This window comes from Natrix helvetica (assembly GCF_964273705.1).
Source record: "Natrix helvetica genome assembly, chromosome: 11".
In the NCBI taxonomy this organism is placed as follows: Eukaryota; Metazoa; Chordata; class Lepidosauria; order Squamata; family Natricidae; genus Natrix; species Natrix helvetica.
Window position 1 is genome coordinate 5520903 of NC_138562.1, and position 15566 is coordinate 5536468.

The following is a 15566-nucleotide window of genomic DNA, read 5'->3' on the forward strand; positions in this document are numbered from 1 at the left end:
GACGATAATGATGACGACGATGCCCGGCTCGCCCTCTTATTGGCGGTTCCCGGATCTGAGCCCGCCTCCTCGCAGAGCCGGCGCCTGATTGGCCTCGATTCCTTGGAAATGGGGGGGGAGGGCTCTCCGCTCTCGCCGTAAGCCTCCGAAAAGAGGCGCGGGAGAATCAGCTGGAGCTTCTGCCCGCAGCTTCCCTCCCGTGTTGTTTTTCCGGCGGGTGAGTCTGGCTGCGGGCTGCGGGCGGTTGGAGCAGATGCGCCGCCGGCTGAAGAAGTCTGGAGGGAATTCGCCCCGCTGCTCTCTGGGCTTTCGGGCAGCGGCTCCTCTTAAGAAACCCCCGCCGCGGATTGCTTAAAAAGCCCTTTTCCCCCTCTTGCAGGTGGGCGGGGCTCTGGGTGCTTGGTAAGACTTGGACCCCACTTAGGACCCCCCCCCCCCCCCCCCCGGAGACAGCAAAACTCCCAGACTCTGGAAGGAGGGCAGGGAAGAGGGAAACGCAACAAAGAGGCTGATTAGAATTAGAAAGAATAGAATAGAATAGAAATAATAGGAACAGAAATAATACAAATAGGAATAGGAAAATAGAATAAGATTTAGAATTAGAATTTGAAATAATAGAAATAGAACAAATAGAAATAGAAAAATATAAATAATAGGAATCGAAATAATAGGAATAGAATAGAAATCGAAATAATAGGAATAGGAGAATAGAATAGAATAAGATTTAGAAATAGAAATAGAAAGAATAGTAATAGAAATAGAACAAATAGAAATAGAAAGAATAGAATAGAAAGAATAGAATAGAAAGAATAGAATAGAAATTAAATAATAGGAATAGAAGTAGCAGGAATAGAATAGAAATAGAAAAAAATAGAAATAGGAGAATAGAATAGAATAAGATTTAGAATTAGAAATAGAAAGAATAGAAATAAAAATAGAAAGAATAGTAATAGAAATTTAATAGTAATAGAATAGAAAGAAGAAATAGAAATAATAGAAATAGGAGTAGGAGAATAGAATAAGAGAATTAGAAGTAGAAATAGAAATAATAGAAATAGAAATAGAAAAAAAGAGTAATAGAAACAGAAAAAATAGAAATGGAAAGAATAGTAATAAATACTAATAATAGGAATGGAATAGAATAGAAAATAGAATAGAATAGAATAAAAAATAGAATAGAATTCTTTATTGGCCAAGGGAGGAATTTGCCTTTGGTGCAGATGCTTTCAGTGTACATACGTTGTGTGCAGGTTACAAACTGGCAGTAATGGGCTGCAAGAGCCCCAAAATGCAATGCAAATGCGCCCCCCCCCCATGCATGATCCCAACACATGCATGGCAGCGATCCAAAGACCAGCAGGGCAGCAGGAGGCGCGCACGCATGGAGGTGGAGCTGGTCTGGTGCGATGGCTAGTGTGCTCACAGAGAGGGCTCTGCATGCCACCTGTGGAATGTGTGCCATAGGTTTGCCATCACGGATCTAAGGCAGGGGTGGGATCCTACCGGCTTCACTACCGGTTCGCAGAGCGCGCACCCGTTTTTCACCCTGAGCCTCCGTGCACGCCCTGCACTTACCTGCATCCAAAACGGACCGCATGGGGACTCCTAGGAGTGGAGGGGCAAGGCCAGCCAGTTGTGGGATTTGGGGGTTCTCCAAACTGCACAGAATCTTAGCTAGAGGTTCTCCCCAACCCCCAGCAGTCTATGGCAGAAACGTCAAGGCAAGGATTTTCTCTGGGTTATAATGAGTGGGTGACGAATATTTGTTGCTTGTTTGTTGCGCTCTTTATCAAGTTGATTAGTAGTCCGCAAATTCTAAGGCAAATATTAGACTCCGTCTATGGGAGAACAGAAAGTATAAAGTTCAGGAAAGTTCCATTCACTTTGCCTTATTTGAGAATGCAAATACAATTAATGGAGGCATTTAAGATCCATTTCCTTTAGATCTCCTCTGCAGGCTCCCTTGTTTGCCTTGCCATACAAAACCCTGGCAGCTCAGCCTTAGAAGCCCCCTGGTGGGCATTGCTTGAGGGAGGGATGACTCACTTCCTCTGTGTTTTTTTTTTACATTCATCCTTAGTAAGTTGAACTGAGAACCAGCAGCTGAAATGAAAAAAAAAAGTGATCTTTTAAGGTGCATTCTTATATTTGAAGACCTTCCCATGGAAGATTCTAAAATTATAAAATTTCATAGTCTTTTTCTTAGTGAGTCGAGCTGAGAACTTGTTTAGCAGCTGCATTAGAAACCACCTTTTTTAAAAGAAAAGTTCATTGTTATATTGAAAGGTTTGCAATCCCCAATATTAGCCTTTCTCAAGATATATGCCCAAATTATATAATTTTATCTTTAATCAAAACTAAACAAAATAGAAAGTAAAGTTTCATATTTAGCAATAGCACTTAGACTTCTATACTGCTTTATAGTGCTTGGCAGCCCTCTCTAACTTACAGAATCGGCATAATTGCCCCCAACAATCTGGCTCCTCATTTTACCCACCTTGGAAGGATGGATGGTTGAGTCAACCTTGAGCCTGGTGAGATTTGAACTGCTGAATTGCAGGCAGGCAGCAGACAGTAGAATACCCTGAAGTACTGCACTCTATCCACTGCGCCATCATAACTCATTTACATTTATGATAATCATATTCTTATGACTGCTTCCATTTTACTTTCATTCATTTTTTTTATTTCTTCCAGACAGCAGGGATTTTGTAATGGGATGAGCTCCCGTGACTTGTCCCAGCTTCTGCCAACCTAGCCGTTTGAAAGCACGTAAAAAATGCAAGTAGAAAAATAGGGATCACCTTTGATGGGAAGGTAGCAGCGTTCCGTGCACCTTCGGTGTTTAATCATGCTGGCCACCTGACCACAGAGACGTCTTCGGACAGCGCTGGCTCTTCGGCTTTGAAACGGAAATGAGCACCGCCCCCTAGAGTCGGGAACGACTAACACATATGTGCGAGGGGAACTTTTACCTTACTCTATGACTGCCCTTCAAATATTGGAAGACTGCTCTCATGTCATCCTAGTCCTTCTCTTACATACCTAGTATTCTCAGTCATGTAGCCTCCAGATCCCATGCCATCTTTGTTCCTCTTCTCTGCACGTTTTCTAGGATCTCAACATCTAGTTTCTATCTTTGCAAAAACGATCCCATTTCTGAAAAGTCGCTTCTCAAAAGAGTAGAAAATCAGTCACACAAATCAGATAGGCTATTCTCATGTGGGGTAAATGTGGGGTAAAACTGGGCCCCCGTTTCCTGGTCTATTTGACCCAGCTCAGCTGCAGGGTGCCTGGGAAAATGCTGAAGGAGAACCCAGAGGTTGCTTTTCTTCTTTAAATAAAGACTACAGCAACATCTTCAGTTTACAATGAAAAAACAACAACAATGGGTCCTTTTGCTGCTTGGCAAATACGTCCTAGAAATATTCTTGCATGGCAAATATGTTTTCTAAACCTGTTGGGGACTATGGAGATGTTCTGTATATGTAGAGCATCTGTATCTCTTCAATCAGGACAGCAAATAAGCTTAGAACTTGGAAGTATTGGGACTTTCTTCCCACTCTATATGCCAGTTGGGGATCTCTTTATATGTAAAAAAAATCTTCTATAAAGGTGCAAAGAAACAAGCCTGTGTTTCTTGACAACTTTGAGAGGTGTGGTCCTGAAATGACCTTTGAGAATCATTTCTATGATTCAGAAAATAGAGGAAAAAAATGCACACCCAGGTTGATTCATACAGCAAAAACATCTTGATGTGTCATTGAATACACACACACAAACGGCAGTTCTTTGCCCCCCTCTACTTTTTCAGTTTTAAATGAACGCTTAAAACATATGATTTGTGCTAGCTAAGAGAAATACTACACAGGTAAAAAAAATACACACCTGTTGTTAAAAACGGGGGTTTATTTTTGTAAATCAATTTTGAAATGTCTTTCTATTGTAAGTATGAGAAGAGGGGCATCTATTTCCACATGATTTAGGTTTAACAATACATTGAGTTCTATATTAACATGGTATGGGTCTTCTTTCTTTAGTTTTTAATCTGTGAATTATAATTTTTATCACTGCTGTATGTAATAGCAATAGCACTTTGATTTTATATACCGCTTCACAGTGCTTTACAGACCTCTCTAAGTGGTTTACAGTGTCAGCATATTGCCCCCAACAATCTGGGTCCTCATTTTATGGACCTTGGATGGAAGAATGGAAGACTGAGTCAACCCAGAGCCGATTAGTCTCAAACTGCAAGCAGCTGGTAGTCAGCAGAAATGCCTGCAGTACTGAATGCTAACTACTGCACCACCAAGGCTCATAATCTTTTGGGTGTTTGTATTTTAACATATTTAAAAGGATTGTACAAATCCAGTGTACAAAGGAGCCTCTTGAAAATATCAGGTTTAGTCTACCTCAGTCATTTCTGCCTTTTTATCACAAAGCTGATTTTTATTGTTCTGATATCACCTGGCTCCTCCCATCATAAACTCGTCTGCCATCCGAGTGAAGCTACACCAAGGTTGTCCTTGTTATTTAAACTAAAAATGAAAGCGATGTAAGGCAAATAAATGATGTGTCCTGCTTAGTCCATTCCCAAGCCTTGCAGAAAGGCCCCCGGTCGGCTGCAGGTTTATGAGTGAGACTTTGCCCCTTCCTAGTTTTCTTTAAAACTCAAAAATATTTCTTTGGGACTTCAGGTGCTGGAAGAAAATGCTTCTGGAGCACGTCTTCACTCTTCCTCGTGGCTTCTGCTTCTGAGCCTCCTTCTTCGGCAAGGTAAGGGAACGGTCTTTTGACTTAACTGCAAAGTTTTTTCTGTTTCGCTAAAAGGAAGGGGGTTACCAAGACTGCAGTCCTAAATGTAAATGGGCATGTCAATGGAATGGCAAACTCTCAAGAAAGGGTCTAAACTTCATCCTGAAGCTTTCCAATTGTTTCCAGTGAAAAAGAAGGGAAGCCATGGGGCATGTGGATTTGATCAGTTGGAATTTGGAAGGAGAAAGATTTTGAATCTCCCTCTTTGTTAGAAGGTATTAGGTTAGTTGGCGTGCTTTTAAATTTTTTATTTGCCTGCTTCTCTGAATCAGGAGATTGACTATAAGAGTTATACAAATATCTGACTCAATAGTTTCTTCCCCAAAGCCCCATATTTTTAACCCTAGACTGTCTACTATTGACCTCACCCCATTCCTAAGAGGTCTGTAAGAGGGGGGGCGGGATAGAATACTGGCGTGCCTACCTTCCCTGTCTTCATGTCCCCATTTATTCATATCTATTTCATGTATTCATAATCTTGTATGTACTTATATCTATTTCTTATACACGCTTGGCAAAACAAATAAATACAATAATAAATTGATAATTATGCTCAGAGATGATTTAACAGAAATATTATGGAGAACTCGACGGAGTATATTTTCTTGCACTTTTAAAAATAATTCATAATATTAATTTATCCACTGAATACAAATATTCTCAGAACTAAAATCCAGTTGCACAGAATTGACTGCATCCAGTTTTGGTCATCACATTACAGAAAAGATTTTGAGACTTTGGAAAAAGTGCAAAGAAGAGCAACTAAGATGATTAAAGGCTTGGAGACTAAAATATATGAAGAACAGTTGCAGGAACTGAATATGGGTAGTCTAGAGAAAAGAAGGACTAGGACTAATGATAGAAGCATTCCAGTATTTGAGGGGCTGCCACAAAGAAGAGGGGGTCAACTGATTTTCCAAAGCACCAGAAGTCAAGATAAGAAGCAATGGATGGAAACTAATCAAGGAGAGAAACAACCTGGAATTAAGGAGAAACTTCCCAACAGTGAGGACAATTAACCAGTGGAACAGCTTGTCCTCAGAGGTTGTGGGTGCTTATATTCTAGTAATCGGTTTCACAGATTTCTATAGAATATAAAAGAGCATAAGTGCCCAGCCTGCATCCCATACTTACAAAGATAATTGTATTGTACAAAAGAGAAGACTTCAGCCTATTAATCCTACTGACACCGTGTTTCCCCGAAAATAAGACACGCCCTGCTAATAAGCCCAATCGGGCTTTTCAGAGCATGTGCCATAATAAGCCCTCCCCTGAAAATAAGCCTGCCCCAACTATTTAAGCGCATGCGCAACTGGTCCCCGACATTACCACTGCACCACCTATCGGTACAGCTTGTAGGGCAAAAAGAGTGCCTGGCGCAAAAAGAGCGGCAGGCCAGCAACGCGATCACCCCCTCCTGCCTGTTCCCTCTCGCGCAAAAAAACACCGCCTACCCCACTCCAATGGTAAAGGCAGCCTGCCTGGTTCCCTTCCCCGCCGCCCCTTTAGCGAGGGGGGGCAGGTGGGGTGGAGAGAAGCAAGGCGCGCGTCCTAGCACTACCAGACTGACAGCTCTGCTGCGTTCCTCGCCCTTCTGTCCATTGAAGCCCCTTGTAAAAAAAACCTCACGAGTTGAACTCATGAGGTTTTTTTTTACAAGGGGCTTCCCTGGACACAAGAGCGAGGAACACGACGGACCTGGAAAGGTAAGAGGCGCGCCTCGCGGCCCAACACCGCCCACCTCGCCCCAATGGTAAAAGCAGCCTGCCTGGTTCCCTTCTCCGCCGCCCCTTTGGCAGGTGGTGGTAGGGGAGAAGCGAGGCGTGTCTCTTACATGTTCAGCCATGCCGCGTTCCTCGCCCATTCGTCCAGTGAAGCCCCTTGTAAAAGAAACTCGCAAGTTGAACTCACAAGGTGGTTTTTTTTCGAGGATGAAAGGGCAAGGAACGCAGCGGAGCTGTCAGTCTCCCGTAGCACTAGGACACGCGTCTCGCTTCTCCCCCCACTGCTGCCCCTCACTAAAGGGATGTCGGGGAAGGGAAGCAGCCACGCCTGCCGTTATCATTGGGGCTTGGTGGGAGGTGTTCTTTTTGCGTGAGAGGGAATGGGGTGCGCGGTGCGTTGCTGGCCTGCCACCTCCCACCCCACCCCCAATGTAACAGCCACCTGGCTTCTTCCCTTCCTCCACGTCCCTTTAGCGAGGGGGGGAGGAGCGAGACGCGCATCTTAGCGTGGAATGGGTTCTGTTCTCCTCCTGCCCTTCGCCCGCCTATTTCGCCCCTAGGGTTTCTCCCCCAGTCATCCACCTCTTATCACTTCGCCTCCGCTGTGAGGCACCTGGCTATTCGTCCTTCCCTTCCGTCCCTTCCTCACGGGCCTTTGGGAGAGATACTCTTCACCCCGGCCTTTTGGGCTCAAGAGACAGTTAGCCGCCAGCCAATCGGAGGAAGGGAAGGGAGAAAGAGAGAGGCACGGAGGAGAAAGTGTTTTGTGTCGAGTTTCCAGTTTTTTGAGTCCGAGCTAGAAAATCTAATAAATCCTTTGCAATCCCCCCACCCAAAAATGCTGGGAAATAGCTAATAAATCGTTTGCATTCCCCCCACCCCAAAATGCTGGGGAAGATTTCTTTCTCCTGAGAGGGCCTATTTCCTCTTTTTTATCTTTGCACAGGCTTAAATGTGCATTATTAAGAGTTCACCCTCGTTCTGTGGTAAGATTCCCCAACAGGTGTCAACCATAGGTATACTTCACATTTTGAAAACACATCCAGGCTCCCTCAAATTGGTATCCTAATTATTCTAAATTACTCTAGTCATGTAATCTAACTACGTTGTAAAACTCAGGCGTTTATCCTAACTTAGATTTACATCCTTCCTGGCAGTGTTTATGTTTTGTTTTGTTATCTTTTCCCTTCTCTCTTTGCTTAATTGCCCATTTGGTCCCCTTATTAACAGCACAAAAGGTGTGAGGATTGCTCTGGTATTTGAGATAGAGCATAGTTACATGCTGATTCCTGGAGGAGAAAGGGGTGGCATATAAAGGATTTAGATCTTATCGCAGGAAGAATGCCAGTGATTATTAGCATATGTTTTTACAGATGCTTAACAATTAAATTATTACTTTTTATTTATTATTATTCCCTTCAAATGCTATATCTATTGATGGAATGCAAGGTTTTTTTACCAGCGGCTTCCCTGGACACAATGGCGAGGAACGCGACGAAGCTGGAAAGATAAAAGGCGCGCCTCGCTTCTCGCCTGCCCCAGAAAATAATAAGCCCTCCCCCTATAATAAGCCCAAGGCCATATTTCGTGGGTAATAAATAAATAAATAAATAAGACCCTGTCTTATTTTCGGGGAAACACGGCATTAAATCAGAACAATGAACAGGTAGTCCTCAACTTACAACCATTTGTTTAGTTCAAAGTTACAATGGCACTGAAAAAAGTGACTTATGACTGTTGTTCACACTTAACGACCACTTCTAGCATCCCCATGATCAAAATTCAGGCGCTTGGCAACTGACTCATTCTTACGACGGTTGCAGTATCACACGATCCCCTTTTTGCGACCTTCCAACAAGCAAAGTGAATGGAGAAGGCAGACTCACTTCACAGCCATGTTGCTAACTTAACAACTGCAGTGACTCACTTAACAACTGAGGCAAGAAGGTTGTAAAATGGGGCAGAAGTCACTTAGCAAATGCCTTGCTTAGCAACAGAAATTTCAGGGACAATTGTGGTTGTAAGTCAATGTTTGCTTGGAAAGGCAAGGTTGAAGCATGTTAATACAAGATGTTTAAGCACGTTAAGCATTAACGTTTAAGCATGTTAATACAAGAAAGCAGAAGAGAGAGAAAAACTGGTATGTTGGCCTATTTTTCCTGGCTAATGAATCAGCCGTGATAAGAGAACTTTATGAAGGGAACCAGTTTTGATTAAGTCAGCAGAATTGCCCAGGACCTTCTGCAGGGCTGCAGCTAAGTACACATTGCCACAGGGGTCAGATGCTTTAAAAACTGCGGGAGCTGCGGAGAAAAAGGTGTGAAAGTGATATTAATCTAGCTGTGAATTTTGAAAATCTCTAATAAGACCCACCTGGCAAACAAGCCTTGGCTATATGGCACTATATTTCCAGGAAAGAATCTACCCAGTGAACCAGGACCCAAAGCACATTTGCGTTTTCCCACTTGCGACATGCTTTAGAACCTTGGTCAATATTGTTGTGCAGAGTTTATCAACCTCAGCAACTTTAAGGTGCAGGGACTTCAACTCCCAGAATTCCACAGCCAGCACAGGAGAGAAGCATCCTAGAACTACGGTGAGAGCAATCAACCAGGAGAATGTGTTGCCTTCAGAAGCTTCAGTGGTGCTTCATCACTGGAAGCTTTCAAAAAAAGACTGGAGAACCATCTGTCTGAACTGGTAGAGGGCCGTGATGGCGAACCTATGGCATCCGTGCCAGAGGTAGCACGCTGAGCCCTCGCTGTGGGCACATGTGCTGTCACCAGCTACACTTCGGTTTCCCTTGTGTGCATGTGCAAAGACCAGCTGGCCTGCATGCATGCGCGCCCCACCAGACCCTCTCTTCTAGGTTTCATCGCGCACATGCACGCTGGCCAGCTGGTCTTTGCGCATGCATGCAAGAGAAGCCAGAAGAGAACAGCTGGCCACACACGCATTAAGTGCTGTCATTAGCTGCACTTCTGGGTTCTGGTGCTCCGGCACGCACACACGCACGCTCCAAAAAGGTTAGTCACCACTGCTCAAGCAGGGGGTTGGACTAGAAGACCTCCACGGTCCCTTCCAACTCTGTTATTCTATGTTGTTCTGTGTTTCTATTTCATCCCTTTTTTCAGATCACCCCAAGTCCTGACGGGGCTTTCAGGGCTTCGCTTCGATGTGCTGCTGTCAGCGAATACGGTTGTGTGTCCTTTGTCTCCATTTCCTTTCGCTGCTGCTTCTGGCGGACGGAGCTACCAGAGTCTACTATCTGGGGATCCGCAGTGTGGAGTGGAACTACGCTCCATTGGGAAAGAATGCGGTCACCGGGCAAAGCATTGCAGATGATGCGTGAGTCCCAGTTTCTCCATCCCTACAAGCCAGCACAACCTGGGCACCTCCAATCACCTCCAAATTGTATAGACAAAACTGGAGGATTTGCGCTGAAATGTGCTACATGTATCACAACTATTATCTAAAAAATGGGACTAGAATAGAATAATAGGATAGGATAGGATAGGATAGGATAGGATATAGAATAGAATAGAATTGGAGTGGAAAATGGAATGGAATGGAAAATGGAATGGAATGGAATAGAAAATAGAATAGAATAAAATAATAGAATAGAAAAGAAAAAAGAAAAGAAAACAGAATAGAATAGAATAGAAAATGGAATGGAATAAAATAATAGAATAGAATAATAGAATAGAAAAGAAAAAAGAAAAGAAAATAGAATAGAGTAGAATAGAATGGAATAGGAAAATAGAATTAGAATAGAATAGAATTCTTTATTGGCCAAGTGTGATTGGACACACAAGGAATTTGTCTTTGGTGCAGATGCTCTCAGTGTACATAAAAAGACAAGATACATTCGTCCAGAATCCTAAGGTACAACACTTAATGATAGTCATAGGGTACAAATAAGCAATCAGGAAACAATCAATATCAACATAAATCATAAGGATATCAACAACAAAGTTACAGTCCTGCAGTCGTAAGTGGGAGGAGATGGGTGATAGGAATGATGAGAAGACTAATAATAGTCTTCCATTATTAATACTATTACTATTACTGTATTGGTAATGCATCCTTAGTGAATAGTTTTGATGGTGGTGAATTTCCACGCTGTAGTATTTTAAATGTACAAAATGTTTCTTGATTATCAGAGAGAAATTTCCAAAAATTCTCCTTATAGTTTCACAGAGTTTCCCATCCCTGAAACTAGCTACAAGGTAATCCATCATCTTTTCAGAGGTCAGATTCCACCATCTTCCTAGGGAAATTAATACAATTGAAACCGCTTGAAATTTTATGGGATTTCTAATCCAACTATTTATCCATCAATCCCCTCCAAAAACATGTGGTCTCAACTCAATATTAACCTTTAAAATTCTCTGGGGCTGGACTTATATTCAAACTAAAAAGGTAACGGTAAAGGTTCCCCTCACACATATGTGCTAGTCATTCCCAACTCTAGGGGGCAATTCTCATCTCCCTTTCAAAGCCGAAGAGCCAGCGCTGTCCAAAGATGTCTCCGTGGTCATGTGGCCGGCATGACAAAACACCGAAGGCGCACGTAACACTGTTCCCTTCCCATCAAAGATGGTCTCTATTTTTCTACTTGCATTTTTACGTGCTTTAGAACTGCTAGGTTGGCAGAAGCTGGGACAAGTAACGGGAGCTCACCCCGTTATGCGGCGCTAGGGATTCGAACCACCGAACTGACGACCTTCTGATCAACAAGCTCAGCATCTTAGCCATTGAGCCACCGCGTCCCTTTTTATATATTCAAACTATTTAGCCCCAAATGCTCAACAGTAGCTATGGTTTGAAATCGTACTGGTTGTTGGGAGGTTCCTGCTTCAGCTGCAGATAGAAACACAAAGTCCACCCGCTCCCCCTTACCAACTTGGACTTAGACCTCCAACCGGGGATGTTGATAAAATGCCTAAGGATAGTTGAGGTTGTACAGTTCTGAGCTGCAGCAAAACAATCTTTCCACCTGTTTCCAACTTTCCAACCGTTGGAGCCGGAAATGAGTAATCAGGGAAGAGACCTCTGTCATCTATGCTGCCGGTGAACTGTACATTTTCATGTTACACCAGAGAATAACGATTATGTAAACAGAGAGCAAACATTCAAATCGTATTGAATTCTCTTATTTTAAACAAATTGATCATGTGCAAGTCATGGTTAGTTTTTGTTACGATCCTGTCTTACCCCAGCCCGCCTGCCCTACAGAATGTCGTTGGGGTAGCACCAAAGATTTTGGTGGGTCTTGGTTTGAAAAGTGTTTTCTAATTCTGAGCTGGAACAACTTGCGAGGTTGACAGTCAAATCAAGCCACTAGCCATATGATACCTTCTTTCCCTGAAAATAAGACCTCCCTGGATAATAAGCCCAATCGGGCTTTTGAGTGCATGCGCTAAAATAAGCCCTCCCCGAAAATATTACAACACAGCAGCAGCCATTAGATGACCACGCTTGCCGCCTCCTGCACCTCAAAAATAATAAGGCCTCCCTTTTATGATGAAGGACGTTTAAACAATTATAGTCAAATCAAAGTGGAGGTATGATGATGGTAATATGTATAAACATTTGAGCGAAGATACCAAAGTTAAGATGAATTATACTTGATGACGGTAGAAGAGATGCACAAAAACCTTTTGTAACCAACTGATACACTTTCTACAGTATGTAAAGAAGGAGGCTTTTTATGTTTGTTTTGAAAATTAAAAATAAATAAAAACGGTTTTGGAAAATAATAATAATAAGACCTCCCCGAAAATAAGGCCAAGCGCTTATTTAGGGGGGGGGGGGTTGTCAAAAGAAAATAAGACCCTGTCTTATTTTCAGGGAAACATGGTATACCTTACTAAGTGCCTGATAAGCCCCTGCTCCTACAACTAACAAGCCAATGCTGGAGGCTTCTCACGATCCCTGTGTTTTTATTACTTATGATCAGTGGTGAAATTCATTTTTTTTTACTACCGGTTCTGTGAGCGTGGCTCGGTGGGCATGGCAGGGGAAGGATACTGCAAAATCCCCATTCCCTCCCCACTCTGGAGCCAGCCAGAGCTGGTATTTGCCGGTTCTCCAAACTACTCAAAACGTCCGCTCTTGGTTCTCCAGAATCTGTCAGAAACTGCTGGATTTCACCCCTGCTTATGATCTGTATTGCTCTTGGATGCTTGGTTGAGATGGCCTTTTTGATCATCCCAATGACTGAGCCAACACATTTTTATCTAGGGGCAAGTCCTGCTAGGTTCAGTGGAGCTTCTTAAAATAGCCCAAAGTTGGCCCTGTGTCCAGTTTCCCATGGGCAGTACCAAAAGGCAAAAAGATACGATGTGGAAGATGAGCTCCTCAGGTCGGGAGGTGTCCAATATGCTATTGGGGAATAGCAGAAAAATGGGCCTCCCGGACGTTCTAGAAATCCGAAAATGGGCATTTTTCCGGCCTCCGGAGGACCTCCGGAACCAGTGAGAGGCCATTTTCTCCCTCCCAGAGGCTCGAGGAAAGCATCGAGAGCCTGGGAAGGGCGAAAGACGCGCCTCATGGAAGTTCCGGAAGTCCAGAAAAGGGCCTGTTTCCAGTCTCGAAGGACCTCCGTAACCTGGGGGAGGCCGTTTTTGCCCACCTGGAAGCTTGAGGAACACCTCCGGAGCCTGAAAGGGCGAAAACAATCCCCCGCCATGTGCAGGAGGCCGAGTAAGCCACGTGGGGGGAGGGGGTCGCACGTGCATGCTTTTGGGGGGGGGGTCACACGTGCATGCGCGGAGGGATGGGCGCATTGCATTGTGGGTGTGGTTACGCAAAGGTTAGCTATCACTGCACTAGAGTGAGTTTAGGTGGAAATTGCTACCAATGTTGTCTCGACTTTTGATTTTTCTTTTCTAGCGTAGCTTCCCGTTTCCTCCAACCTGCCGAGGACAGAATAGGTGGGATTTACAGGAAATCCGTCTATAAGCAATACTCTGATTCTACATACACGGTTGAGATAGCCAAGCCCGCCTGGCTGGGATTCCTTGGGCCCGTCATACGAGGCGAAGTGGGAGACACCATTACTGTGCACCTGAAAAATTTTGCCAGCCACCCATTCACCATTCACCCCCACGGTGTCTTCTACACAAAGGATTCAGAAGGTAAATAACCTTGCAAGCTTTCAGATGTTCATAGGAGAGAAATCTTGCAAGTGACAGATCAAGTGAAAAACTCAAGCCACCCTTTAGAGATCTCAAGTGGCCCTGCGGAAGGGACAGCACTTGGCAAGATCTAGCAAGGACCTCTGGAAATCTGGGGGAAAGTTTGCCCGAAGACACCAGATGAGGCAACCCCATTCAAAACAGAACAGCTGAAAGCTCCAGATCAGCCTTTTGTACGTGTATCTCGGGGACCCCGAGTTCCAGAAAGTCCAATCACCATCACTGTCGGTTGGGAATGTTGTGTGGCACAACAGACTCCATTCTATGCCCTACAATGAGAGTCTCTGCATTTGCGGAGCGGCAGAGGTAGAAGACTTGGCTCACATCCTATTGGATTGTTGCTTGTATAAAGGGGAGAGAGACAGGTACCTTGGTCCATATACCAAACGAAGGACCCATTAGGATCCCCATATCAAAACAACTTACTTTATGTGCGGCCAAAACCGGAAAATAACATTTAACGCAGCACAGTCCTTAAAACAAAATGGTTCGGCTGAGATCTGAATACATGGGACTGATTGGGGTAGATTGCAGGGGTGACACCGAAATATAATTTTATCCTATTCTGTCTATATCTTAAATTATTGTATTCCGTTCCAATTTCATTTTACGCTGCATTTTATTTCAATTCCATCTTAAATTGTCTTTTATTCCAATTCCATTTTAAATTGCATTTTGTCAAATTTCACTTTAAATGGCATTTATCAAATTTTAGTAATACTTTGTTTCTGGAACTTTGCACTTTGATATGGCCCAGGGGCTAATCAATAAAGACTCAACGCTCTAAAGGATGTTATGATGGCAAAGGGTAAACTCAAAAAAAGGCTAATGACAAGTTTACTGTGCTTGGGCCTTGTGCAGAGTATCCTACAGTTAATAATATAAATTAATATACATCAAGAGAATGAGGAATTGACAGTTAGATTTTTTGGGAAATCTACCTTTGACTGGGTGGTGCCATTGGTCCTTTCTTCTAGGAGCCCTGTATCCTGATAGGTCCTCTGGAGAGCAGAAGGGCGATGATGCTGTCCCACCAGGAGGGAACCACACTTACACCTGGACGGTTCCTGAGGCCCATGGCCCAACTGAGGATGATCCCGCCTGTTTAACATGGATCTATCATTCCCATGTCAACGCACCAAAGGATATTGCCAGTGGCTTAATTGGCCCTTTGCTGATATGTAAACAAGGTAAATTCACTCTGAAAAAAATGGTGTTGGTTTTGTTCCTCCTTTTTGAAATGACCTTACAGAGCTACAACAAGCTATAAAGCTTTCTGGAATGATCCAGACTTCAGACTTAATTTAAGCAAATTCTTATTTCAGAGTGCCCCACCTGATTTTGGCTGGAAATTACACTTAAAAAACCAAGACTCCAATGGGCAGAGTGATGATGTAAAATAAATAGGCTGTCAGCGTTCCAAATATCATTATCCAAGGCAAAGTTATCCTTAAAACTCCAATTTAATAAGACAGACATGTTGTCATTATGCTGTGAAATTTCAACTCTAATGTACATCCTGTGGGTTCACCCAGTTGAAAATTCATTATCTATCCCCACACCCCATAATTCATCACATGGTCCAATCTTCATCTTCCACGCTGGCATGTACACCCCTCTGCTTCCGGTCAGGTGTCGAGGTACAGAGACAAAAGACGACCTTGAGCTTCTAAGAAGAACCATAACAATACATTCCACAATCCTACTCCTTTCTTTTCCCCCCTCCCAACTACTACACTAATGAAACAGCATAAGAAATTAATAAAAAGTGTGGCAGGCCAAAGATCCTAAAAGGAACAGAACTACAGGCCTGACATAGGCTTAT

At 43.5% G+C, this 15566-nt stretch overlaps 1 protein-coding gene across 2 annotated transcripts in view; it reads left to right on the forward strand.

Moving 5' to 3' along the window:
- Positions 1 to 9677: 9677 nt before the first annotated feature.
- HEPH (hephaestin) overlaps positions 9678 to 15566 on the forward strand; it is a 37298-nt gene continuing 31409 nt past the window's right edge. For both annotated transcript variants that reach the window (XM_081963971.1, XM_081963972.1), the window contains exons 1-3: positions 9678 to 9887; positions 13437 to 13681; positions 14719 to 14931. In XM_081963971.1, coding sequence (XP_081820097.1) covers positions 9715 to 9887; positions 13437 to 13681; positions 14719 to 14931 — 631 coding nt within the window. In that variant the 5' untranslated portion in view covers positions 9678 to 9714. The remainder of the gene's footprint in view (positions 9888 to 13436; positions 13682 to 14718; positions 14932 to 15566) is intronic.